The following is a 27,862-nucleotide window of genomic DNA, read 5'->3' as shown; positions in this document are numbered from 1 at the left end:
AACTACCGATGATCAGCAGTTATCACCAGTGGAAGCCGCATCTGCTCATGACAACCATTCAATTGTAGTGGATGGATGCACCAAGTCTGCCCTATTCTCAATCAAAAAGGTTTTGTCCTAATATGATGTCCATATGCACTATTTGGGCATATGAATATGGGTTATCATAGTAAGACGTTCCCTTAATGGCTCTGTTAACACTAGCGGCTTCTGTACATAATGAAGCCTTAACTATGTCCTATCTGGTTTTCGAACACATCCCAACAAATCACATTAACTGATAATAGATTTTGCGAAGTTTCAGTTTGGCTTCCAGGATCTTCTATGACCGTTAGAATAGTTCTGCAGACTGTGCTTTTCTTGTAAAAAATACTGGAAACTTTGACAGAACACAACGCAAATGTGAACATCCAGAAAGATGAGCATCATTGTCAATTAAGTCTGTTGGTACCCTCACCAGCCTTATTGGGTATTGGCGTCATTTAGAGCCCCTATACCAGTAGCTTACTATTTGTTGTGACACCATAGAGTTTATTGGCTGTTGTATAGTCTTCTTTTTTTAGATTACAGGGGGGATGCTGTTACTGCACACTTTCACATTCCAGATTTAGGATATTGTGTACAAATTTAAATCTTTCAGAAAAACACACTTTAAATTGTGTTTTACTGTTCAGTCAAAGAAAATATGTCCTAGAGTAGAAAACCAACATTTGGCTATAGGCTATGTCGGGCAACACTGAAGTTTATGTAACACTTAACCCCTTCCCGCAATTGGGCCTGACTGTACGTCCGGAATCAAAGTGATTTCCCGCACTTGGCCATACAGTTACGCCCAAGCTTTAAACTGTCACCATGTCAACAGACACTGTCATAGACAGTTGCCGAGCAGGACTCGCGGCACAGGACCAATCAGAGTGGTCCTGTGCCGCAAGCGCTGTATTTGGCCAGTCAGTACTGACTGGCCAATCACAGTGCAGGAGGATTGTTTTGCCAGCATCTCCGGCTCTGACAAGCTCATTTCTGTCAGAGAGCTTGTCAGAGTCGGATGCCAGTCAGAATACAGTTCAACAGTATTAAAAAAAAAAAACCAGCGATCTGCCCCTTTTAGTCACCCTTTTGTGCCCACTGACCAGTGATCACCCCCTTTGGTGCCCACTGGTTATCAAATATATAATTATACAATTTCAGTCACCCACAGTGTCCTTCTGCAAGGCTTCTTGCCCACTGCCCGAGTTCCCTGTTAGGTAGCAATGCCACATCTCATTTAGTCTTTCCCCTGGTAGGTAGGGTACCCTTACTCATTGAATACAACAGGGTCGCTGGTCTGTTCTCATTCCGCAGTTGAGAGTAGCACAGTTTACTTTCTGTTTAAAAAAAAAAACATTTTTTTACCTTTTTTTTTTTTTTTAAGTAAAAAAAATAATTTGTTTGTTAGTTAGTAGTTGAACTAAATTATTTGATATGGCCAAAAGAGTCTTCATAGCCAAGGAAGCATATGAAATGTTGTGTTCCGATACGGACAGCGCAAGTGAAGGTGAAGCACAGTTCGTGCTTTCATCTTCATCTCTATCCAGTGACTCTGAGTCTGCACCCCCCCCCCCCCCCCCCGTCGGCGCAGAAGAGCCGTAGGTCCTGCTCTGCCTGAGCTGGCATGGCAAGCTGCGGACAATTATACCCCCTAGGTGCCTGAATTTACAGCCCCCTCAGTCATTCAAATTGACACTGTGGGTTTCAGCCCCATTGATTATTTTAAAGTTTTTTTTTTCAGAGGCCCTTTTAGATGTAATAGTCCAGCAGACTAAAATCTATGCGGAACAATTTATCTCCCAGAACCCCGACTCTTTTTATGGGAGAAGCCAAAATTGGACCCCCTCGAGCGCAGTGGAATTGCGGAAGTTTTGGGGCTTATTTTTACGTTTTAGTCTCAGTATTAGAGAATATTGGTCCCCATATATTTTATATAACACCCTTATTTACCGCACAGTAATGACAAGGAAGCGATTCTAAGCCATCGTAAAGTTCCTGATTACAATGACAATAGTCAGTGCCCACCCCCACATAACCCAAATTTTGATAGGCTATAAAATAAGACCATTAATTGCCCACTACTCCCAAATTTGTTCCCAAGTTTATACCCCCCAACAAAATATTTCGGTGGATGAATCATTAGTGAGCGTCAAGGGTAGACTGCACTTAAGGCAGTATCTACCCAATTAAAGAGCCCAGTATGGCATAAAACTGTACATACTATGTGAAAGTGCCACCGGTTACATCTACTCTTTTAGGGTTTATGAGGGGAAAGACTCTCATATAGATCCCCCCAGAATGCCCCCGCTTCCTAGAAATTAGTGGAAAGATCGTATAAGTTCTTATTCATCCTTTGCTTGGCAAAGGATATCATTTATATCTGGATAACTTTTACAATAGTGTCCCATTGCGAAAAGTTGTTTTCTCGTGACATATTGTACTATATGTTAGTGGAAAAATGTGGTCAATAAATTCATATCTTATTTGGGAAAAACACCAAAATTTTAAGAAAATATGCAAAAATTATAATTTTTCTAATTTTAAATGTTATCTACTTGTAAAACATATAGTAATACCACACAAAATTGCTGCTTATTAACATCCCCCATATGTCTACTTTATATTTGCATTGTTTTTTGAACATTATTTTATTTTTATAGGACGTTACAAGGCTTAGAACTTTAGCAGCAATTTCTCACATTTTCAAGAAAATTTCAAAAGGCTATTTTGTCAAGGACCAGTTCAGTTCTGAAGTTGCTTTGAGGGCCTTATGTACTAGATAGACCACATAAATAACCCCATTTTAAAAACTGCACCCCACAAAGTATTCAAAACAGCATTCAGAAATTTTATTAACCCTTTAGGCGTTTCACAGGAATTAAAGCAACGTAGAGGTGAGATTTACAAATTTCATTTGTTGGCGAAATTCATTTGTAATACATTTTTTTCTGTAACACAGAAGGTTTTACCAGAGAAATGCAACTCAAGATTTATTGCCCAGATTCTGCAGTTTTTAGAAATATCCCACATGTGGCACTATTGTGATAATGGACTAAAGCACCAGTCTCAGAAGCAAAGGAGCACCTAGAGGATTTCGGGGTCTCCTTTTTTAAGAATATATTTAGGCACCATGTCAGGTTTCGTGGTGCCAAAACAGTGGAATCTCCCCAAAAGTGGTTTCGGAAACTACACACTTCAAGGAATTTATCTCGGGGTATAGTTAGCATCTTGACCCGACAGGTCTTTTGCTATATTTATTGGAATATGTCTGTGAAAATGAAAAACTAGCAAGCAAAGTGACAAAAAAACCATACATTTTGATAATGTTTTTTCTCCTTTTTTTTTTACAGTAATCACCGTGCGCTATAAATTACATTTTACTTTTTTCTGCAGGTCGGTATGATTACGGCGATACCATATGTATATCGTTTTTTTTTTATGATTTGTGGCGTTTGCGCAATAAAATCACTTTTCTATAAAATTATTTATTTTTTGTGTCCCCATATTCTGAGAGCCATAATTTTTTTATTTTTCAGTCAAAAAAGCTGTGTAAGGGCTTGTTTTTTTGCGGAACGGGTCGTAGTTTTTATTGGTATTATTTTGGGGTACATGCGAATTTTTGATCACTTTTTATTCTATATTTTGGGAGGGGTGATGACCAAAAAAATAGTGATTCTAGTATTGTTTTTTTTATTGTTTTTTGCGGTGTTCACTGTGCGGAAAAAAATAATTATAGTTTTATAGTTGGGGTCATTATGAACGCGGTGATACCAAATATGTGTACTTTTTTAACGGTTTATTTTTTTTCCTATAATAAAAGACTTATTATAGGGAAAAAATGTTTTTTTGTTTTTACACTTTATAAAACATCTTTATAACTTTTTTTTTTTTTTTTTTTTTACTTGAAGACCTGCAGCACTGATGGCTGCTATAATACATTACTCTACCTAGGCTGACGTTGACAGTCACACTGACAGGAAGCCTATGAGGACCAGCTGGTCCTTATAAGCTTCCTTGAATGACAGACTGGAGGCCGTTGTATGGCCCACCGGTTTTGTCATGCAACCGACGGCAGCACCCGCAATCGGTCCTAGGGAAAGTTTGTTGCTCAGAGCCCAGCAAGCGCCGACGTGAATTTACTGTGGGCGGTCAGGAAGTGGTTAATGACGGTGATCATATTCTCTGTAGCCGAACCAATCGATTCGGCTGTCAGAGAACAGGTTGCTGGGGAGCCGCGGACACTGACACAGCCGGCGTCCAAGCGCTTTTCACAGCGCTATGCCGGCTGGAACAGATATCTGTATATACACGTCTTGGCAGCACGGGGTATGTGCAAAAAGGACATGTATCTACAGATTGTCAGCATGAAAGGATTAAACAGATGGCATTATACAATGCCTTTGTCCTCTGCAGATATACTGGCACCAGGGATACATTACTGAAATTTCAGGAAAAAGTTATCAAGGCCCTGATATTTGATGACCAGGTAGGAGAGGGCAGTTCATCTGGTTCTTCCGTCAGCAGGATAATTCCCGGCCAGCATTTCCCCACAGAAATCCCCCCCCCCCCCCACTGAAAAAAAACAGAAGCCCCCAAAAAATTGGACTCCACATACCATTGTGAGACGTGTCCCACAAATCCCGGCCTGTGCATGAAACAATGTTTCAAAATATATATACCTCCTTGGATTTTTTTTTTTTCTTTATCAAAGATTTTTATTTTGAAAATATAACAAACATAACAGCATACACATGGTTTCATAAATTTGCAAAATTCGCACGCAGTGCAATATAACTACTTCAATATCGCATAAAATATACAGAGACATAGAAACAGCAGTAGGAGGTAGCCTCCCAATCAGTAAGCAGAAGCTAAATAAGAAATGCAATGAGAATAACAGTACCATAAGTTCAGCAGAAGTAGTGCATTATTTAGGGAAGCCAGTCCCCACAGTTGGACAAGAATTGTCGCATATAAGTGCACATTATACTTTAGACTAACACAAACACAAGACAACAAGGGGAAACACATACGGACATAGCACGCAAAAAGTAGGCCCATATAGGTGCTCAAAAGTGGCCATCCAGCCAGAGAGGTAGATCATTACCACCCCGGAATCCAGACCACACTGCCCAAGTGCGGACAAAGAGCTCAGATTTACCCCGATCAGCAGACATCAACTCCTCCATCCTCATAATTCCGTTCACCTCCGTTACCCATTCCTTCAAAGAAGGTACAGTGCTGGACTTCCAATGACGAGGGATCACTGTTCTTGCTGCGGTCAAAAAATGCCAAAAGACACCCTTTTTGAGGTGTGGGAGTGATCCAGGAACCATGGAAAGTAAGCCAATGGAGGCCGAAGTCTGAACCTCAGTATGAAAAAGTTTGTTACCAAGATCAAAAATTTTTCCCCAAAAGGGACGAAGCTTGGGACAATCCCACCAAATGTGCAGCATGGTTCCAGGAGCCTCCCCACACCTCCAGCACTCATCAGATACATTAGGGAATATCCTATGCAGCAAAGAAGGACAGCGGTACCATCTGGTGAGAATCTTATATTTTTTTTCCTGGGCGAAGCACGAGGTCGGTAACTTATGCGCCAGGAAGAAAGATGTGCCCCACTCCTCAGCAGAGTGTCGAGTCCCCAGTTCCTCATCCCATGCGGTAGTGAATGTCAGCTGAGAGTAATCATATTTAGGTAGAAGGATCCCGTGTAAATAGGACAACACATGAGAGGGGGCAGCAGTCAACAACAAATAGTGCTCCAGAGGAGTCTTATCCTGCAGCAATACAAGACGGTCGCCCATGGAAGAAAGATAGGAGCGCAACTGAAAATAGGACCACCAAACCGGACGTCTCCCCGGGCAGGCCTCCGAGACAACAGTCTGTGACATAATTGCACCCTCAGGTGTAAGAGTCTTAGCCAAAAAAACACCGTCCTGTCTCTCCCAACAGAGGAATGTGTCCACACCCACCGCTGGAGGGAAGGAAGGGTCATCAAAAAGAGGAGTTAGAGGACCTGGACGGTGAACAAGGTCCACCGTAGCAATGATCCGCTCCCAGACTACAAGAAACTGACGTGTGAGGGAAGACAGAGAAGATGAAGGTCGCTGGAGAGCAGACAACCAAGGCAGAGACGACAGTGCTAGGGGAGACATAGCCTTCTCAATGCGCACCCATTGCTTACCCGCACCTGAGCGGAACCAGTCTTCCAATCGCATAAGGACCGCAGCTTGGTGGTAGCGTTTAAAATCCGGCAAGCCTGCCCCCCCCTCCACTTTCGGCCGACTAAGGACAGCAAAACGAACACGAGGCTTAGAGGAGCCCCAAACAAATTTAGTTATGGCCCTATGTAAGGTTTGGAAGAAGCTTGTTGGAATTATGATAGGGACGGTTTGGAATATGTATAGGAATTTGGGCAGAATGTCCATTTTAACCGCGTTAATGCGCCCAAACCACGATATGCGGTTCCCACCATATGACATTAAATCCTTCAAGGTGCGCTGCAGAATGGGTGTGTAATTCAAAGCGAACAAATACGACTGTTGTGTGGGGATATGCACCCCCAAATATTTTAGAGATTTAGATTGCCATTTGAACGGGAAAACCCGAGCGAGATGGGTGGCTAGAGCAGTATCGAGAACCTCCTTGGATTTTTAATAAATTTATTCTTCATTCACCTTTTCTGTATCCCATATTGGCCATGACCAATTATTCATTTTTTTTACTGACCAGCCCCATTTAAAATTTGATCATTTACAATTTGTAAAAAAATAAATAAAACAAAACTAAAAATTCCCACTATACCAAGGGCCCGAGGGAGTGTCTGTCTTATCCAGGTTGCAAATCTGGGTGAGAGGAATAAATCCAGATGAGATTGGTGGTCTCAGCAAATCTTTTTTTGCTGAGGCCTTTGATTTATTTTTTGGGCTGGATTTTATGGAATGGTGGGTAGGTTGGTAGTGGGAGCTGCCATTCCCTCTCCCTCTATTGTGAGTTTTCCAGGTTGTCCTCAGTTACTAAAATTAAATTATTTCTTATTATACCCCTAGATGAATACCAAGAGGGTTGTCACCTCACAATTTAAAAATTCTCACTATACCCCTAGATGAATACCTTTAAAGGTGTTACATTACAATCTAAATCTTCTCATTATACCGTTAGATGAATTCTTTAAGGGGTTTAGTTTCCTAAATGGGGTCACTTTTCTGGGTTTCTAATGTTTTGACACCCCAGAGCCTCTGTTTTCATGACACAGGGCAGTATATGCCATCATAGTAGGCCTCAGATGTTGCATGGTGCCCTTTACCTTCTGAGCCCTGCCATATGCGCAAACAGCAGTTTATCTCCACAAATGGGGTATTGCAGTATTCAGGAGAAATTGCGTAACAAACTGTGGGTGCTTTTTCTCCTTTAACCCCTTGTGAAAATGATGAATTTGGGGCTAAAGCAACATTTTCCTTGAAAAAAATCTAAATTGTATTTTTTTACTGCCCAGTGTATGAAACACCTGTGGGGGTCAAAATGCTCACTATACCACTTGAAAAATACCTTGAGGGGTGTAGTTTCTAAAATGGAGTCACTTTGGGGGGTTTCCACTGTACTGGAACTTTAGGAGCTTTAGAAATGCGACATGGTGCAGAGAAATCAATCCAGCAAAATCTGTGCTCCAAAAGCTAAATGACGTGCCTTCCCTTCCGAGTCCTGCCGCTTGCCCAAACAGCAGTTTATGACCACATGTTTGGTTATTCCGTACTCTGGAGAAGTTGCTTTACAAATGTTACAGTGCTTTTTCTCATTTATTTGTTGAAAAAGTTAAACATTTTGAGGTAAAGCTACATCTTATTGGAAAATAATGTAATTTTTCATTTTCACTGCCCAAATCTAATGAAATCTATGAAACACCTGTGGGGTCAAAATGCTCACTACATGCCTAGATGAATTCCTCAAGGGTTGTAGTTTCCAAAATGGGGTCTTTTTTGGGGTGTTTCCTTTGTTTCGGCACCACGAGACCTCTTTTAACCCCTTAGTGACCACCAATACGCCTTTTCACGTTGGTCACTAAGGGGCCTTAGGCTAGGCCGTTGTCTTTTCACGTTGGCCCAGTCTAAGTCCTGCACGGGTCTCCCGTGCAGGCTGGAGCCAGGGCTCTGCTGTCTGGTGACAGCTGGGCTCCTGCTCCAACACCAGCGATCGAAGTTTACTTAGATCGCAGCCGTTTAACCTGTTAAATGCCGCCGTCAATATCGACCGCAGCATTTAACTTGTTTACAGAGGGAGTGAGCTCCCCCTGTCACCTATCGGCGGCCCGCAAATGCAATCGCGGGTCTCTGATGGGGTGTCATGGCAGCCGGGGGCTTGTTAATAGATTGCCTGTCAGATTTGCACTGACAGTCAATAATGCTCTGGTATACGAAGTATACCAAAGCATTATAGCAGCGATCTGAAGATCGCACAGTAAAGTTCCCTAGTGGGACTAAAAAAATAAATAATAAATGTGAAATAAAGATTAATAATAAAAATTACAGTAAAAAATAATTAAAACCATTTTTTTCCATAAAAAGTGGTTTTATTTAGTAAAAGTGTAAAAAATAAATAAAAGTACACATATATGGTATCGCCGTGACCGTAATGACTCAATTATTAAAGTTAATATGTAATTTAAACCGCAAGGTGAGCACCGTAAAAAAACCATGCCGAAATTGCAATTTTTTTCCCATTGCCCCCAAAAAAGTCATAATAAAAATGAATCAATAAGTCCCATGCACCCTAAAAAAGTACCAATCAAAATGACATCTCGTCCCGCAAAAAACAAGCCCAAAAAATCATTACATTGATGGAAAAATAAAAAAATTACGGTTCTTGGAAAGCGACGATGCAAAAACAAATAATTTTAGTTCAAAAGTGTTTTTATTGTGCAAATGTCGTAAAAGCCTATACATATGTGGTATTGCCGTAATCGTACCGACCCATAGAATAAAGATAACATGGTATTTACGCCGCACAGTGAACTGCGTCAATTTAAAACTCATATAACAATGGTGGAATTTCAGTTTTTTTTAAATAATCCCCCCAAAAAAAGTTAATAAAAAAAATGTTGACGGAAAAATAAAAAAGTTATAGCTCTTTGAATGCGACTATAGAAAAACGAATAAAATAGCTTGGTCATTAGGGCCTAAAATGGGCTGGTCACTAAGGGGTTAACCTGACATGGTGCCTGAAATATAATCTAAGAAAAGGAAGGCCCTAAAATCCACTAGGTGCTCCTTTGCTTGTGAGGCCTGTGTTTCATTCCATTATCGCACTAGGGCAACATGCGGGATATTTCTAAAAACTGCAGAATCAGGGCAATAAATATTCAGTTGTGTTTCTCTGGTAAAACCTTCAGTATTATAGGAAAATGTATTAAAATCGAATTTCTGCAAAAAATAAATGAAATTTGCAAATTTTCCTTCCACTTTGCTTTAACTCCTGTGGAACGCCTAAATGGTTAAAAAAAAACTTGCTGAATGCTGTTTTGAAAACTTTGAGGGGTGCAGTTTTTAAAGTTGAGTGAATTGTCCGGGTTTCTAATATATAAGGTCCTCAAAGCCACTTCACAACTGAACTGTTCCCTAAAAAAATGGGCTTTTGACATTTTCTTGAAAATGTGATGTTAAAAACTTTTGTGTCAAAAAAGATAACAGTATAGTAGGTATGATACCTTTATTGGCTAACCATAAAAGTTCTATAGAACTTTTATGGTTAGCCAAAAAAGGTATCATACCTATTATACTTTTGTCTTTTTTGACACAAAAGTATTTAACACTGCATATTGTTTCTGGCTAACACGGTACTACACTACTTTTTACTGTACTTATTGAAAATGTGAGAAATTGCTGCTAATGGCCTTGTAACGTCCTAGAAAATAAAAGTATGTTTAAAAAACGATGCCAATATAAAGTAGACATATGGGAAATTTTAACTAGTCACTATTTTGTGTGGTATTACTATCTATCTTACAAGCAGATACATTTGAATTTAGAAAATGCTAATTTTTTGCACATTTTCTCAAAATTTTGGTGTTTTTCACAAAAAATATTGAATATATCGACCACATTTTTTCACTAACCAAGTACAATATGTCACGAGAAAACAATCTCAGAATCGCTTGGATAGGTAAAAGCATTCTCAAGTTATTACCACATATAGTAACACACGTCAGATTTAAAAAATGAGGCTGTGTCATTTGGTCCAAAAGTGGCTGCGTCCTTAAGGGGTTAAACAGCTTCTATAATTGTTATTTCTTCCAGGGCATAATTCTTGGGTGCCCTCAAGGCAGCTGTAAAGAAGTCTGTTAAATGTCAGTATGAAAGTGCCATTTCATTTGTCACAACACACAAACAGGTGTAACTCTATAGTAGACGTTTGTATACCATCTGCTAACATACAATGACCAGTGTTCTGGTGCCTTCGGCTGTTACATGTAGATTTAAATATAAATTGAACAAACTCGCAAAACTTGTTGCTTTCTTTTTGATAAACAGATATATTCTTTCTGTTGGTGACTTCGAGCATTTGTTTTCCAGGGCTACCTGTTTATCTATAATGACGTTTAGCTAGAATAAGTATGTTAGATGTTTTACTTAAAAAGTAATCTTTTCTTTTAGTTAATGGTATTGCACGTTTATGTAGCGTAAAAATGATTAAGGAAAAAGAGAAGTTCTAGGACAAGGGAACTATTCATTACATCCTACAATATGATCAGAATGTTTACCTAGAAGGAGGAAACGTCTATGGCAATAAGTAAAAACGGAATGGCATGTATATTTTTAACTGATTTGATAAAACTTTGGTTTCAGAGAATAAGGTATTGTTTTATGCAGAAATACTTGGCCTTTAGATTTAGATAGACATTGAGATTTACATGGACCTAGTCATAAGTTTCCCTTAACACTATAACTTTCTGCGTTGTACGTCTCTTGAAACTGTAACATTTCAGCCACTCTTTCGACTGACCGCTATTTCTGCCAACTTCACCATAGATATTCAGTCTTATTTCGTAGGGGAGAGAGAAATAAGCTGGTGACCGATACCTCTCCAAAGACACATAAATGTAAAATCTTGATCTGACATTTTTAATTTTTTGGTCGCTGTCCGGTATAATTTGTTGGTAAATGACATGTGTATCCCATCGAAGCATAGCCTATTGCATCCCAGGTCAAAGACCTAGGCAGAGATGATCGGCGATTTATCATTGCTGTCCAGAATGACAACCTTCAGAGACCGACTGTGAAGTTGATCACAAAATGGTGTGTAAAATCTCAAGTTGTATGGCCAGCTTTAGTCTTCATGAGAAAGTTCAGTTTATGGTGACCTCCTACGCTTTTAAAATCCTTCCTAATAGGGGCCCACATCGGAAAGAGATCAGCTTCTTGCATAGCGTGACACCCTTATCGATCGCAGTGTTAGCCTCTGACCAGATGAACACTCGCTCTCATGTCTTATATGTTAGTAACATCTATACTGACTACATGTAATGAAAATATGTGTAAATATTGTGTGAAGACTAAAACTATTTCATTAACTGTCATTTTCTTTGATGGACATGCAATACTTATAACTATATTACCTGATTTTGTGGAGATTTTTATTTATTATTGTTCCTTAGATATATTTCATAGATTTTTGCACAATAATGTTTTATATATTTGATTATTTTTTAGGAGAAGTCTGCCATGAAGGAAATTGACGTGATTGTGAACAGCTTACTAGATATTTTATTAAGGACTATTCTTGAGATTACAAGTAGACCTCAGCCTTCAGGCTCTGCAATGAGACTTCAGTTTCAGGATGTGACTGTAAGTATTTGTCCCGGCATCTAGACTATTTACTGCAATATAAATTCTATCTCAGTCTGTTTAAGCATGTGGAACTCTTCATTTCATTATAAACATCCCATTAAGTTTTTTGCTCAAGTGTCAACTATGCCTGTAGTGACATGGAATGTGCGTTTTTCTTGCCCTTTTTATTGAAGTCATGTTTCTGATCTTTTTGTTTTTGTAGCCCAACTAGTAAAGTTCAGGACCTTTATGACCTTTTATGACAAAAAAATGCCAATCTCAAATGCTTCTTTAGTACCACAAACTGGAAGAGTATGTAGTATTGGGCTGTTTTCACATCAGCGTTGTGTTTCCGTTGAGGGGTTCCGTCGGAGCTTTCCGTCAGGGGTACCCCTCAACGGAAAGGCAAACGGAAACCATAGCTTCCGTTTGCATCACCATTGATCTCAATTGTGATGGATACTTTGCTAATTGTTTCCGTTTGTCACTGTTCTGTAAAGGTTCAGGTTTTTTTACGGAATCAATAGCGCAGTTGACTGCGCTATAGATCCTGTAAAAAAAAACGGAACCCTTTTTACAACGGTGACAGATGGAAACCATTAGCGAAGTATCGGTCACCATTGAGATCAATGGTGATGCAAACGGAAGCTATGGTTTCCGTTTGCCTTTCCGTTGAGGGGTACCCCTGACGGAAAGCTCTGACGGAACCCCTCAACGGAAACACAACGCTGATGTGAACAGACCCTTAGTGGAATTATTGGTTTCATTTAGGTGTAATTTAGGTATTATAGGCGGTTTATTTTCATATTTATGGTCAATATAGAGAGGAAGTGATTTGACATTATTCATAAGTCTCACCTCTCACACAGAAATAGTCGTTCCTTCATAAGTAGTACATCAGCTACCTTAATGAAAATGTCAGAAGCATACTGAGAATTGTCTGGGACTTGGAAAAACAAGGGTCATTGGCCCTTTTACAACCTGAAATAGAGTTTTATTTAATGTATTACTTTTCCATGCACAATTTTTTATATTATAGAGTTTTCTTGGGCTTTTCCAATCTTACAAAAATACCAGGAATCTGCAATATTAGAAACATAATTGTAATTCCTCTATGTCGTTAACCACTAATTCTTTGCACTCCTGTGCAACAAATACAGTAGGTCTCAGTGACGACGTGTCTATAGTGACATTACATCACATGTCCTCATCATTCAATGGTTGCTACATCCTTATGCACCAAACATCACACCGTGGCACTTACAGTGGCTATGTGACATGACGTGATTATGGACGCAAAATCACTGAATCCTAGTCGGCACACTAAAGTAAGACAATTTTTTGCAGGTAAGGAGTGTTGTTGTTTTCATGCACCATACATCTGTATTGGGTCCGTGCTCTATTTTTCTGATACAGAGTGTCAAATCCACTTCTTCACACAGCCGTAAATTCTGTCCACTGACTCAATAGATGCCTAGTTTCCCAATACCCAGTTGTTCAAGCATATTTTTGGTTATATTGCTTACCATTGTTCCTTATGATGCACAAGATGTTTGACTAATTAGGACTACCTCAGTGTACAATGGCAAAATGTTCCCCCAACTTTTAATATGTACTATATCGTAAGTTTTTATGTAGACTGTTTTGCCAAGCATCTTTAAAGGGATTATCTGGGGAGCAAAAATGTTCCCCAAATTAAATAAAAGTTGAATATGAGCACACTTAGTAATGTACATGCAGGGGTGAACCTAGCCCCTGTTCTGCCTGAGGCGAACTATAGAAAGGCACATCCACCCAAATCTACCCGTGTAACCCCAGCCGGCTGTTTTGACTTTCTGCTGAGCTTAGTGGCCCAGCGAGGATGGCATGTTGCAGTGACGAAATTGTGCTGACGTCATCAACGTGCTCTTCGACTGTTGTAGACCACAAGCCTAAACAAGGCTGAGGCTTACGAGAGAAAACGGTGGGGCAGGAAGGCAATGGCCCAGGGCTGGCTGTAAAATTTTAGCCTGGAGGCAAGCACACAGCACTGTCCCAAGAGCATCAGCCCGTTTTGGGGGCACACTGCAATTGCTGAGTTTGCCCTCCCTAACACCACCCCAATAGAACTGCTACATGTCAATGGAAAAAAAATCTTCCACCAGAGGGAAAAAAATGTTTGCAATGGTGGAGTAAGAGAAAGCTTCACCTGGGATCTGGTACTCCGCCATAAGGAAACATTTTTCAGTCTGGCAAATGACTTTTTTCAGTTGACAGGATGCAGAGTTACATGAAGGGGAATTTTTTTTCTTTGACCTCTAGTTTTTATTGCATTGCAGGGGAGAAGGAAAGTATAACTTTTTTTATTTTTCATACAAATTCATTTTTTTGGGTAGGTTCCAATGGACCGTTTGGACTACGTCGTAGATTTATTGGTCTACTTTGATGATCTACGTTTTTTTTGTTTTTTTCTTTAAGTAAAATGGTGAAAATTGGGTTGTGTGAGGCAGTTTTTATTTCAATTAAAAAACTGTTTCTTATGTCTGTGTTTTTTTAATACTTTATTACTGCCAGTGTAATGGCCGCTATCTGATTGACAGCATCCATTACTAAGGCTGGGGCTTAGTGTTAACCGGTAAAAAATGCTAGAACTAACCTCCCGTTATTACCCTGGTACCCAACGCCACCAGGGGTAGCGGGAAGAGACGGGTACGATCCAATACCTGAACATCTGAAGCGTCGGCCGGGCACCAGCATCGCTTCAGATGTTTGGGTATTGGATCGTACCCGACTCTTCCTGGTACCCCTGATAGTGGTGGGTACCGGGGTAATAATGGGGGGGTTAGTGCTAGCCTTTTTACTGGCTAACACTAAGCCCTGCCTTAGTAAATTGACGCTGTCAGACAGTGGCCATTACGAAGACGATAATAAAGTATAAAAAAAAGAGCTAAAAAAGAATTTTTTAAATTGAAATAAAAACTCGCTCACACAACCCTCCGACCATTTAAACAATAAAATAAAAAATGTAGATCATTGAAGTAATCCAACGAATCTACGACGTTGTCCAAATGGTCCAGCGGAACCTGCAAAGAAAAAAACAAAACATAACCAGTATGAAAATAAAAATACTTATACTCACCTACAGCAGACTTCTGTCTTATTTCTTCTGCCCTGCGCTGCAATAGAAACGAGAGGTCAATGAACTGTAGTTCCTATTGTGGCACACCGGAACTAGAGATCCGGCAGAAATATTAAGCGTTATTAATAATTCTGGCGCATCTGGGAGGTCCCGTGCAGTAACAGAAGAGTCCCTGTATTAGCTATGTGACTGGGGTTACTTGCAGTAACATTGAAGTGTTAGGTAAGGGTGTGAGGTAGGAATTGGCGGGTGGGCCTGAATTCACAGCAGGCAGGGCCTGGCAATTCATTTCAATTGACATACAACTCCTGCGATGACTGCTGTGGCTGCCGCTCTTTGATAAAATGGCGCCCGTCTTCCCCCTAGAAGCGAGGGTCGCTGTGGGTCCATGTGAACCGCGCATGCCACAGAGCATGCACAGTTCAAAGCTAGAATGGGTCCAGCAGGAGATAGGGTCGCCTCCCATCCCTACTTTCCTATGCCATGGGTGCGCAATACAGCACCTGTGTATGTGTCATGCAGAAACACATACACAGATGCTAATAAAGATGGCTGCCCCATCTTTATTACTACAAATATATGAATAAATACATTTACATTAGGGAACATATTAAAATAATTTGAAAAAGTAGGCCCATAACTTAAAACACATAAAAAAATAATACCTTTCCTTAAAAAAAAAACTTTGATGTGCCATAGTAAAATGTCATAAGCTTTGATCACTGGGCATCTAAGCACTCAGCACCCTCGACCGCTAAAACGGAACTACAGTGTGTATGTATGTGTTTTTATATATATATATATATATATATATATTTTGCACTGCCAATGGGTGAATCAAAATGCAATTTTTCACTTGAAAACGATCTGCTGCGGAGTGCATACATACACACAACCGCACTGGTTTGTTGTGCATTCGTGTGTCAATAGGATGCATGGATCCAAAACAATTCACCAGTATTGGTAAATCCGCAAATCCAGACCGTAAAATTACTTGTCTTGAGTTTTTGCGGTCCGGATTTGCGGCCCCCACACGGATCCATGTAAACCACGGTCGTGTGCATAGGGCCATAGAAATGAATGGAACTGCAATTTATCCACAAACATGCGGAAAAATTGCGACCACAAAAGAATGGTCATGTGTGCGTGAGGCCATATCTTACATACATTACACACACGCATATATATATATATATATATATATATATATATATATACACACACATACATACATACAGTACATACATACAGTACACACTTCACATACACATTACTTTTACCTTTTGTGCAGGCTGCGGCCTATATTGATCTGCTCAAATTACAATAGTGTCAGGAGAGTGGAGAGCAGGGGGGGTTATTAAGGTGGCACAGGAGAGATGTTTTCTAAAGGAAGCAGCACATCTTGCAGCTGCTAAGTGGAGGAAACGTCGGCCAGCAGCTCTGTAATGCCGCCCCCTCGGAGACTCTGCAGGGTGCCGCCAGAGGCTCAACTCGCCTCATGGTAGGTGTGGCTCTATGTACATGTCTTTGGGTTACTGCACCGTTTCTACATTCGGCTATACACTATCGGCTTGTCGAAAGTACAGTAGTTCTTTTTGCAGCGATGACGCATGGTTAGAACCCACATGACTGCTAGGAGGCTACTGCTGTGACCCCCCTCTGCAGAATTAAGCCCGCTCCCTTCTTCAACAGTGGCATCTTAGATTGCATTTCACGGCTCATGCGCATTGTAATAGCTAGCGAACATGAATTATTGTGTATCTGTAGCTGTCCAATAGCAAAAGCTTCTCATTCATCCACCAATGGAAAAAAAAGTTTTATTAAACGGGGGCTCTTGTGGACAATGTAAGGGGACTGCTGCTGTTCACAGATTGCCAGGAATGCAGAGCCTACATGTGCGATAGTGAACAGTACTTGGGATTTTTTTTTTGTTATTTGCTTCCTGGATGACCCCTTTAAGCAGGCTAAGAATCAGTTTGCTGTCTCTACTGTAAAAGTGATAGGTCTGCTGCTGTGGCATTCTGGGGAACCCTTGACGAGTTTATAAGGAATCCTGGTTGAAAAACACTGCTATACTGTAGGTTATTAACATCAAATGCAATAACAAAACTGAGCAATGTTACTGGGCTGTAGAGGAGAAGTTCAAAGCAACCCCGTCTCTGCAGCTATTGGCTAAAGCTGCACCTCACAGACTTCCTGCTCAGTCCGCCCCTGCGTTTACTCTGCACATAATACAGGTAATATTGAGATCTCTCTGCTCCATTTTAGATGCTTCCTCCTGCTTTTGCACCAGAATGCAAGGGGGATGTAGTGAAAACAGAGAAGAGCATTACCAGAATTATGTGCATAGTGAATGCAGGGGGTGGACCAAGGTGGAATTCTGTGAGGTGTAGCTTCAGTGAATAGCAGCAGAGCACTGAGTGATGGCAGAAAGGGGGTACCATTTTGTTATTGCTTGTGGTGTCAACTTGTGTACAGAACACCTTGGAAATTTGTATTTTAGGTAACAAAGTGTGAGTTAACAGCCTTGGTGTGTTATGACCCTAGAAGCTCAATTTTACTAAATGTGAAAATTTGCCTAAAGCTTCACTTTAGATTGATCTCATTGTTTCTACATTAATATTACCTCACAGTAATTCACTTCAACATATTGTAAAGCCTAGTGACCTATCCTTTGCAATTTCTTTTACCACACAGTCTATTTATTACATATTGGTTAATTAAAATTTGTCAGTTACGCTAATACAAGGGTGGAACATGTAGTGAGTGCAAAAGCTACAGCTACCATTCTCTGAAACTTCCAGGTGACTGTTGGTGATCTTCCAGATCCAATGTGTTTTTATACAAGAACATTCACATTGAGGTGATTTAGTATATTTTATAACTTTGGTTTACTTATAGATTTGTTAATGCAGTTGTACTTGTGTCTTTTTCTATCACAGCAGTAGATGTGGTCAAGCAGAACCATTTATTTTTATTTTTTTAATTATGACGTATATCTGGTTGCCATATTCAGCTATATTTGCTGGCAGCGACGCCACAGCTTTGCTGACTGTTCAAAAATTTTCATGTTCTTCCCCACACAACCAATTAAATGTCAGTAAGTTCTAATAACATGTCCTTGTCATTCTACAGCTTGTATGAGTTTACTACAAGTATATCACTGTTCTCCAGTTGTAACTATGTGTGTGTGTGTGTGTATGTATGTATGTATGTATGTATGTATGTATATATATATATATATATATATATATATATATTAGTCCACCATCCAGCAGCACCAGTGTAACTTATGGGTGGGTGCACGCCTCAGGAACCCAAATCACGATTCCCAGATCTTCCAATATATATCCAAGAATAGGCAGCACTCCAATTCAAAGTGAAAAAATAGGTTTCACTTTGAATTGGAGTGCTGCCTATTCTTGGATACATATATACACCTCAACATTGAAATTGAAACACCAAGACATTGAAATTGTAACACCAAGAAGGGCAAGCTGCGAGGTTATGCAAATTGAGGAAGTGATGTTTCAGTCTGACACGCACGGCCATCCAAGCCAGAACACCATTGGCGCTGTAAGTACCAGCTGATCATACTGCGCAGCATATTTAAAGCAGTGTAATGAACATATGTTTAGACGCCCCTTGAGAAAGCCGTCCACGCGAAACGCGCGTTGGGGTTTCTCCTCACCTTGGAGCTACTGGACTTTTTGAGCGATATGTGTTAGTTAAATTTTCTACTCACTCATCTCTTTGCTACTTACGAAATTTATATTACAGCCCGGGACCACTTAGTCCCACTTGAGACTTAGAGACGCCGAGTATATACACTGGCACCTTTTTAGGTGTGAGTGTAAGAATACTATATAGCGAAGTTACAACTTACCTCTTCCTCCACAGACATTATCACGGTATATATTCTGTCTATGTTGGATTTTACTGCGTGATGTAACTCTGCATACTTTTCTTGTTTGACATATATTACTGTCATTTGTATGGCTACTTTAGATATGGCTTTTCAGCCGTCTTTTAGAGCCAGCTTTTTTTGACACCTATGTGCTCTTTTGTCCTATGTGCAACTTATATACAGTTGTCCGATTTGAGTTCTCGATTTTAACTATTTGTATTTTGTACTGTGTAATAAATCTTATACATTTCCTATGCCGTTGGCATTTGAAAATTAAGATAGTATATGACTCCTTTTTTCGATGTGTTTCAAATGTATGGTGGAGTTTCTATTTCAATACTGGGAGGTCAAGATTCACACTGCTGGTGACCTAGCCCTATCACTGTTTTGTTCCTGAGAGACATATGTTGATGAAATTGAGGAAGTAGCAGGTGTTGCTAAGATCTGCAAATTATCAAATTTTCAAGCACCTAGCTCCAATCTGTCTTTTATGCCTCTCCCACATGCCACAGATTGAAAGCAGTTTTTTAGCCACAAGAAACCTAAAAAATGATGACCTGACAGTTATCGTCACTTGTCGTAAACCTAGAAGTGTAGAGTTCTTGAACTGAGAGACCTTGGTTTATCACTCCGGCAGCTCACTACGTGCCTAGGCTAGATGTCAGCACTGTTCAAAGTTGTGTGTCCTGGAGTTTGTGAGAACAACAACAAACGGAAATGACAGCAATAGGTGCGCGGAAGCGAACCTCTGCATGGACCGATCATCTGATTGGAAGAATGACGCGTAGTGATCCATTCTTTACTGCAAGTGGAATTGGACGTCACATCCCAAGCCTAGCATGGCAACCAGTGTCGACACAGACCATTGAAGGCGTTTGCCCAGCATTGGGCTATGAGCCAGATGTCAAGCTACAGGTGTACCATTGACCACACGCCAACGCTCTCCAAGGCTATCAGGGTGCACAGCAAGACCACAGTGGAGACTGGAATGGAGGTCTATCATCTTCAGCGATGAGTCCCGCTTTTGTCTCCGACGTAATGAAAGCCAGAGATTGGTCTGGATACCACGCGGGGAACGCCATGAAGAAGCCTTCACAAGGGAACGTCACACCGGTCCTACTCCCAAGGATTATGGTGTGGAGTGGCATAATGTAGGGTAGCCGGATGCCTCTAGTCTTCGTTTCAGGTTCACTAGCAGCTTGGCGCTACATTGATTTGGTCGTAGAATCAGTGGTATGGCTGTTTCTCCAAATTGTTCCAGAAGCCGTTTTTCAACAGGACAATGCCAATTCGCATGTTGCGTGAGTTTTTTTGCATTGTGAATTATCTATAATTGTACAAATTAACTTTTTATATGGTTTACGTATTATGTTGTTTCAGGGTGAATTTGTTGCATCTTTGCTGTCCTTGTTGCGACAGATGACAGACAGACACTACCAACAACTTCTGGAAAGCTTCAACACAAAAGATGAACTTCGAGTAAGTCATTAAAAGAAGGGTTTGTTTTTCTATATTTCCCCTTTTTTCCTAAAAATTACTATAAGTATAAATTCTTGTAAAATTGCTATAAGTTTGACTGGGTCACAGATGAAAACCAATGAGGCCTGTCTCCTATATTAATGTTTGTTAAAGGGGTTTGTCTGGGGTAGAAAACAAATTTTCAATACCTTATTAGGGCACTATGAGTTAATAGAGGGAAGCTCCTAGTTCATGACCTCCATCAATTAGCTGGCGCAGAGAGTGGTAACAAATTGGATTTTTTTTACTGCAGGACTTGGCATGCCTTGCATTACACGGACAGCTCATTGGTTTCTCTGCAGATTACAAGTGATAATCCTTTTAATGACCACAGGTATCCCTAAGATAAGGAAACAATTATAAATATACAGTATGCGAAACTCTGACTTTTTTTTATATAAAGAGGCTCTGTCACAAGTTTAATACATCTCTATCTCCTACCTAATTTAATAAACGCTTTGATGTAGATAACTACTACTGAGTTCTGATCATTTTTAGATTTATGCAAATTTTTTCTAAATGCAAAACTGGGCGTTTTTGTTTTTCGTTTCACCAAGTGGGCGTTGTAAAGAAAAGGGTATGAAGCTAACAGCGAGATCACGCTGTGCTGTGAATAAAGCTCGGCATGAATGAAGGGAAGTGTATGACACTGATTAGTTGGCGTCATACACTTTTCTTTACAACGCCCACTTGGTGAAACAAAAAAAACGGCCACTTGGGCATTTTCAAAAAATTAGCATAAATCTAAAAATTATCAGAAATTTGTCAATAAGGAAAGTTTTAAAAACAAAAAACAATACAGTAATTCTCTACATCAAAGCGTTTATCAAATTAGGTAGGAGATAGAGAAGTATTAAACTGGTGACCGAGGCTATTTAAAGCACTAAAGATAATGATCCATGTGGCTGCTGTAAGAGTATATCTCTAAAGGCTGTTAACTGCAGTTCGGACAAGTCTGCCCCCATAATCAGGTACATGAAATAGACTAATAAATTCTACATTAAAAAAAACAGATTAGAAAAAAATATTTTTCACTATCCTGTTGTAACTAGTAGAAAAACCTAGTGATATATTCTGATATATTCCATTTAAAGGGAACTTATTATCTACATTATGCTGTTCTCACTTAGGGCAGCATAATGTAGGGACAGACCTGTTGATTTCAGCGGTTTGTCACTTATGTTCCAATGTGAACCCTTTTATGAGAATTTATATTCAGAGTTCAGGCAGTGCTGCCAGAGAGGAGTCCGGCAAATTAATGCGTTGCCACTAGGTTTTCCCACTTTCTGCTTATTGACCGATGTCTCCCTATTATTGTGTATTAGGACACATCTGTCCATCAGCAGAGAGTGGTTGGAGCTAGTGACAGCATCCTGTTAGTGTACCACGTTCTGATTCAGTAAGCTCTTTAGAGCGACCCATTCTTTCACAAATATTTGTAAAGGCAGACTGCATGGTGCTAGATCTTCTACATCTGTGGCAATGGGACTGAATTAAACACCTTAATTCAATGATTGAGAGGAGTGTTTGAGTACTTTTGTCCATATAGTGTTTGTCTTGGGGCTTGTGCCCCTGAGCTTTTAAGACCCTAGCAACGTCCCTGATAACCACACATAACCACCACATAGTTTTTGAATGATACAACTATACTGTTACTGAATAATAATTCCTCATCATGATCACTTATTACAACCACACAGTGTCTGAATAATACCACCATACTGTTAGAGTAAAAACCCCTATACAAAGACCGATATTACCACCATACAGTGACCATATGGTAGATACCAGCGCTACACAGGTGCATTGCAGACCATATAAGCGATTACACTACAGCTATATCCAGTGACTTACAGGTGTTGTCTACTCTTATTGGAGTAATTTACGTTCTCTTTTTTTCATCTGGGCAGACTGCCATGATCACTTCTTCCAGCTACGACTTGTGTCTGCAGAATTTGATATACAGACAACTTTGGATATTCACCCGCTGATAGTTCCCACTTTTTGTCCTACACAGTAATAGTGGCCCCCACTCAGTAATAGTGCCTGCCTCCTTAGGGCCCCACACACAGTAGTGATGAACACACTTAGTAATCATTCCCCATTAGTTCCCCCATCCCAGTATAGTGTCCCCACACACTACAATAGTGAACCCCCACATTATCGGTGTCACCTCAGTACCCTTCACACAGTAAGTCCCTTAATTCTGCCCACTCAGTAGTGTCCCCCTTTCAATAATAGTGCCCCTTAGTGCCCCCTACACATGGTGCTACCCTTAATGGCCCCTACTCCGTTATGGCGCCCCTTATTACTCCCATTCAATAATAGTGCCCCTACTCATAAATGGTGCTGATTCAGTAATGATGCCCCTGACAAATAATAAAACTTATACTCATCTAGCCCCATTCCCACTACGAATGGAGCTGCACAATATCACAGCCCCCCTCAGCCACAATAGGACTGCAGCCTATGAGACGCCGAGATGGAACCCTTGCGTAGGCCGGGGTGATGCAGTGACATCATCGTACGGGCCTGAGCAGGGATCCTGCCCCAGAATCCCATAGGCCTAACATCATGGCCTATAGCTCCACAAGAGTGAATAATGGACCAGAGAGCTAATAGCTCCTTGCTCTGCCTTAGTATTCAATGTTATCTGTGACCTGAGGACACCAAAATAATTAAATGTGTCAGTCGCCTGAAGATCGAGCCAAAACTCCGGTGCTTATGCCACGGATGCCTGGTTCTAGCGACGCCACTGGCCGATGCCTTATCGAGCCAGGGTGTATATCTACAATCCTAACTTTAATGGCAGATCTTTCTGCATAGTGCTTTGCCTATAAAGAGAGTGGGCTGACAGAGTGTCAGCCCAAATCTCCAGAGGTGCAGGGAGTTAAATTGATCAGCTCCATTTCACAAAAAACACAGTTTTAAAAGAGAGCGCTGTGTTAAAGAGAACCTTTCACCTCCCCATACATGTGCAGCATGTAATGGGCAGGGCTGCACAAACCCTGGGGCATTTTACATTTTTATTCTACCTTCCTCTGTTATTTAGATATCAGTGCCGTTATATTTGGTGCCCGATATTTAAATAACTCCCTGAAATGTCAATGGGGTGTGTACTGGCAAGTGGGCATGTTACTATGGCTGTGACACTGTCCAATCAGATATGGACAGTGTTACAGCAAGAGCGAGGATAGAGGAGAGAGTGTGCGCGCACGCTCTCACTCTTCACCTTTCAAGATCAGTCTTCTGCCGAACTGGCAAGGGGGCGTGTCACTTCTATGGACAGTGTAAGAGCTGGGGAGCGCTTGCACTGTCCGAAGCAGAGACACGGCCCCTTGCCAGTTCGGCAGACAAAGTACAAGACTGATTCCTCGCAAGAGCTGAAGAGATGAGAGCGCCACAGCTCTTACAATGTCCGTAGCAGTGACACGCCCCCTTGCCAGTTCGGCAGAAGACTGATCTTGAAAGCTGAAGAGTGAGAGCATACGCACGCGCGCACACTCTCCTCTATCCTCGCTCTTGCTGTAACACTGTCCATATCAGTGTCACAGCCATAGTAACACGCCCCCTTGCCAGTACACGCCCCATTGACCGTTCAGGGGATTATTTAAATATCGGTCGCCAAATATAATGGCACCGATATCTAAATAACGGAGGAAGGTAGAATTTTTTTTAAAGCACCCCAGGGTTTGTGCAGCCCTGCCCATTACATGCTGCACATGTACGGGGAGGTGAAAGGTTCTCTTTAAGTACCGGGGCACATATGCAGGAAACTTCCTGATTGCATTTGTTGCTATGACATTTTTTTGGTTAAAGTAATTATATTAAATTATAACAGAATAAAAAATCTGTTTTTTCCCCACCCATTATTAAATTGTTTTACCCTATATAAAATAAGTTACTGGTTTTGTTTTTGTACTACATTAAAGTCCCACATGTGCCGCAAAAAGGGAAAAAAAACTATTTACCTAAAGTATTAAAAATAAAGATTCACCTTTGGAATGCGTCATTCCAAAAGGTAGAATTGTGCTCTTGGACATTATGACAACTGTAGGCCTTGGTACTGAAAGGGTTAATGTAGAATTTTGATTGAATGAAGCAGATTTTTTTTTTTTTGGTCCTCCGTAGATTTCCATAGAAGGGACATACACAGTTTTTAGGGATGTATTGCAATCCTCCGTTATGCTTTTCTGGCTGGATCACTAATGAAGAAGAAATGCTGTTGCAGTGAGCCTATCCTCAGTGTCCACCATTTAGAATCTGTACTACATATCAAAGGACGTCCTATCTCCGCACTTGTATATGAAGACGGTGTTCATCAAAAATAAATCAAGACTGCAGCATAAAATATTTGAGAATAATTTCCACAGAGGTCTTTTAAGTGGTCACATGAATATTGAGCTTTTTGTTGAGTACTTTATTATTTAGTACTTCGCTAATGAAGGACATATTTTCATTTATAATTAACTGCTAAGTCGTATGGCTTTTCACAAAACCCATGTAATTCAATTAAGCAGTACATTTTGAAGTTTTTTCTCAGAAAGTGCAACGTTTGAAAGAAGTTCCTACATTTATCATCATAGGAACATTAATCCTTACATGCTACAGAAACACTTTCTTGTGTAGATTTTCCTGAGAAGTATTGCGCTCAACGCCTCAATCAACAAGAATTATTGACAGAAAAGCAGCAGTAAATACTATATTTAAACTAATATATTTCAGTTGGTCAAAGATTATTTTAACAATAAATGCACGGATGATTTGTTCAATTATTTGTCAATCTAAGGAAAAACTCAACCATGGGGAACATGAATAACCCTGATGGTTCCTCCACACCCAGTTCGCCTCCTATATGGTAGCAAAAAAGATAAGAAAAATAATTATTTAAAAAAAACATGTAATCCATGATCCATGAGTTGCAAACACAATCATCCTCTACCTGTTAGGACTAGATTCTACCAAAACCTATTCTCAGGTGGGAGTTGGAACAAGAATTGGGATACAGTGTTGCAACCTTTTGGCCTTGTGCATTGTAACTACTGTCCTAAACATATTTGGGCCACTGCTTTAGTTAACAGCATTGTATACCCTACTCATTCGGCCTCCTATATTCATAGATGGATTATGTAATGAGTATGGAGGCTGGTAAATATCTCAGATATTACGTTTTGGAAAAGGATTGGGAATGTTGGAATTAGAATCCGCAAGGGCAATCTATTATATATGGTAGTTGCCAGACTCTTTACCATCTCCTCCATAGTGATTAAGATGTATGTTTTTCCAGACTTTCCTAAGCTTTGCTGTAGCCTATATCGTAATAAGAAATCAATGCAATCCGTGTTCTGTTTTCTAGACTGTGATAAATATCATGACATGCTGGTTCCTGTGTGTCTTCATGGTGTACTAGACTATGTAGCTAATAAATGCAAAATTTTCATTGTGTTTTCATGTATGATCTTCATTTACAGGACTTTTTGTTACAAATTTTTACGGTGTTTCGAATACTTATAAGACCTGAAATGTTTCCTAAGGATTGGACTGTTATGCGGTTTGTTGCCAATAAGTAAGTAGCTGCAGTAATTTATTTTCTAAATGTAACCATAGATAGTTAAAGCATTGACTGCGATTTACACATTTATTATTATTTCAATTTAAAGGGAACCTGTCACCAGCATTTCACCTATTAAACCAGCAATACCTGGTGGTAGTGGGTGAAAAATTATTTCTATATAACCTATAATTGTCTTCATAGTCAGCTCTGTAGCTTTAGTATTCAGTTTTTTAGTGTTCTCACACCGTATGCTAATGAGCATAAAAGAGTCATATCTTCGCTTGAAATGAGTCATAACTTCATTCCTCAAGTCTTTCCGAGTTAACCCCGCCACCTTACTTTTGATTGATAGCTCCTCGCCTTCCCCCAGCACACAAAATCCTGCGCTTGTGCATTAATGTATTTTTCTGGTAAGTGCGCACTAAAGGATACCGGATTATTACGATAAAAGGCGCAAAATGTTTCCAGACCGTTATTTACAGTCGGAGGAGGAGTTTAGGAGACGGGATAACGGCAATGAACTTTTGATAGCAGCGGCCAGTGAGGGATAAGTAAAGTTCAATAGGTGAAATGCTGGTGACAGGTTCCCTTTAATTTGATAAATATTTACCACTATAAATATAGAAACCTAATATCAATGTTGTTTTTTTAGCTATACCTAAGGGATCCCACTTGTAAAAATGAAGCTGACCATTAGATGAAACATGGCCTACCATATTTTGTATTTTGACGGAATCGGCAGACTGTTCCCTTACGTCTATTATTAGGGAGAGAAGAATTAGGCATATTGCATTTCAGCATACCGGAGTCTTTTAGTCTCCTGGTAGATCAACGCAGCTATGGTGTCTGATAGTGGCTTATCCCCCTCTTCATAGTAAAATAAGCATGTATGCTTGGCTGATCTAAGTGTGCATGTTTATGGGGGGCGGGGTTTAGAAACGAGCATTCGACTGACCGCTATCTCATCTGTATAGATGTATGGCAAACTATAGTTCCAAAAAATCTTTTGTGTTATTGCCCACTATAAGCATTCTTACTTTGCAGCATTTCTCCACTACTACCCTAAACTTTTTCACAGTGCTGTGTGTGTGTGTGTGTGTGTGTGTGTGTGTGTGTGTGTGTGTGTGTGTGTGTATATGTATGCATGCATGTGTGTGTGTGTGTGTGTGTGTGTGTGTGTATATGTATGTATATATATATATACACACAACAGGAGCAGGTAAACACAGCACACCACAACTTCAGGAAATCAGGCCATGTGCTCGTCACCAGGGGATGAATCAGTTCCCCTACTTTTTAGATAGAGAAACAGCGTAGAATATAGTAACGGCACCAGGACTCCAAGACAGATGAAAAACAGGGTGGATTTATTCACCTCAAGACACAGCAACGTTTCGGTTCAACAGAAACCTTTCTCAAGCTTGAGAAAGGTTCCTGTTGAACCGAAACGTTCTCTCTCTCTCTCTCTCTCTCGCTCTATCTATCTATCTATCTATCTATCTATCTATCTATCTATCTATCTATCTATCTATCTATCTATCTATCTATCTATCTATCTATCTATCTATCTATCTATCTATCTATCTATCTATCTATCTATCTATCTATCTATCTATCTATCTATCTATCTATCTATCTATCTATCTATCTATCTATCTATCCATACATACATACATACATACATACACTTTTTTTTACTACTATGTCCATTAACTTTCTTAAGAAAATGTTTTGCACAGTCGGATAATTTTTTAAATCCCAGTTCATTCTGCACAGGAACCTTACACAACCTATGTGGGCTTTGCTCTAACTAAACTTTTTATCCTAAAAATTAATTGAGGCGAAAAGACATATTCTCTGCTGGAAACTAATACAGCAAGCTCTTTTTAAGAGGAACAGCAACTCATGTCTCCTGC

At 40.1% G+C, this 27,862-nt stretch overlaps 1 protein-coding gene across 5 annotated transcripts in view; it reads left to right on the top strand.

Moving 5' to 3' along the window:
• The window catches only part of DOCK4 (dedicator of cytokinesis 4), a 376,034-nt gene that overhangs the window by 221,611 nt on the left and 126,561 nt on the right, over positions 1 to 27,862 (top strand). For all 5 annotated transcript variants that reach the window (XM_075857083.1, XM_075857082.1, XM_075857085.1 and 2 more), the window contains 3 exons: positions 11,733 to 11,867; positions 20,255 to 20,353; positions 25,864 to 25,958. In XM_075857083.1, coding sequence (XP_075713198.1) covers positions 11,733 to 11,867; positions 20,255 to 20,353; positions 25,864 to 25,958 — 329 coding nt within the window. The remainder of the gene's footprint in view (positions 1 to 11,732; positions 11,868 to 20,254; positions 20,354 to 25,863; positions 25,959 to 27,862) is intronic.

The sequence above is a fragment of the Rhinoderma darwinii genome, chromosome 3, assembly GCF_050947455.1.
Source record: "Rhinoderma darwinii isolate aRhiDar2 chromosome 3, aRhiDar2.hap1, whole genome shotgun sequence".
Lineage (NCBI taxonomy): Eukaryota > Metazoa > Chordata > Amphibia > Anura > Rhinodermatidae > Rhinoderma > Rhinoderma darwinii.
Note: the sequence above shows the minus strand (reverse complement) of the source record. Positions and strands in the feature narration are given on the sequence as shown.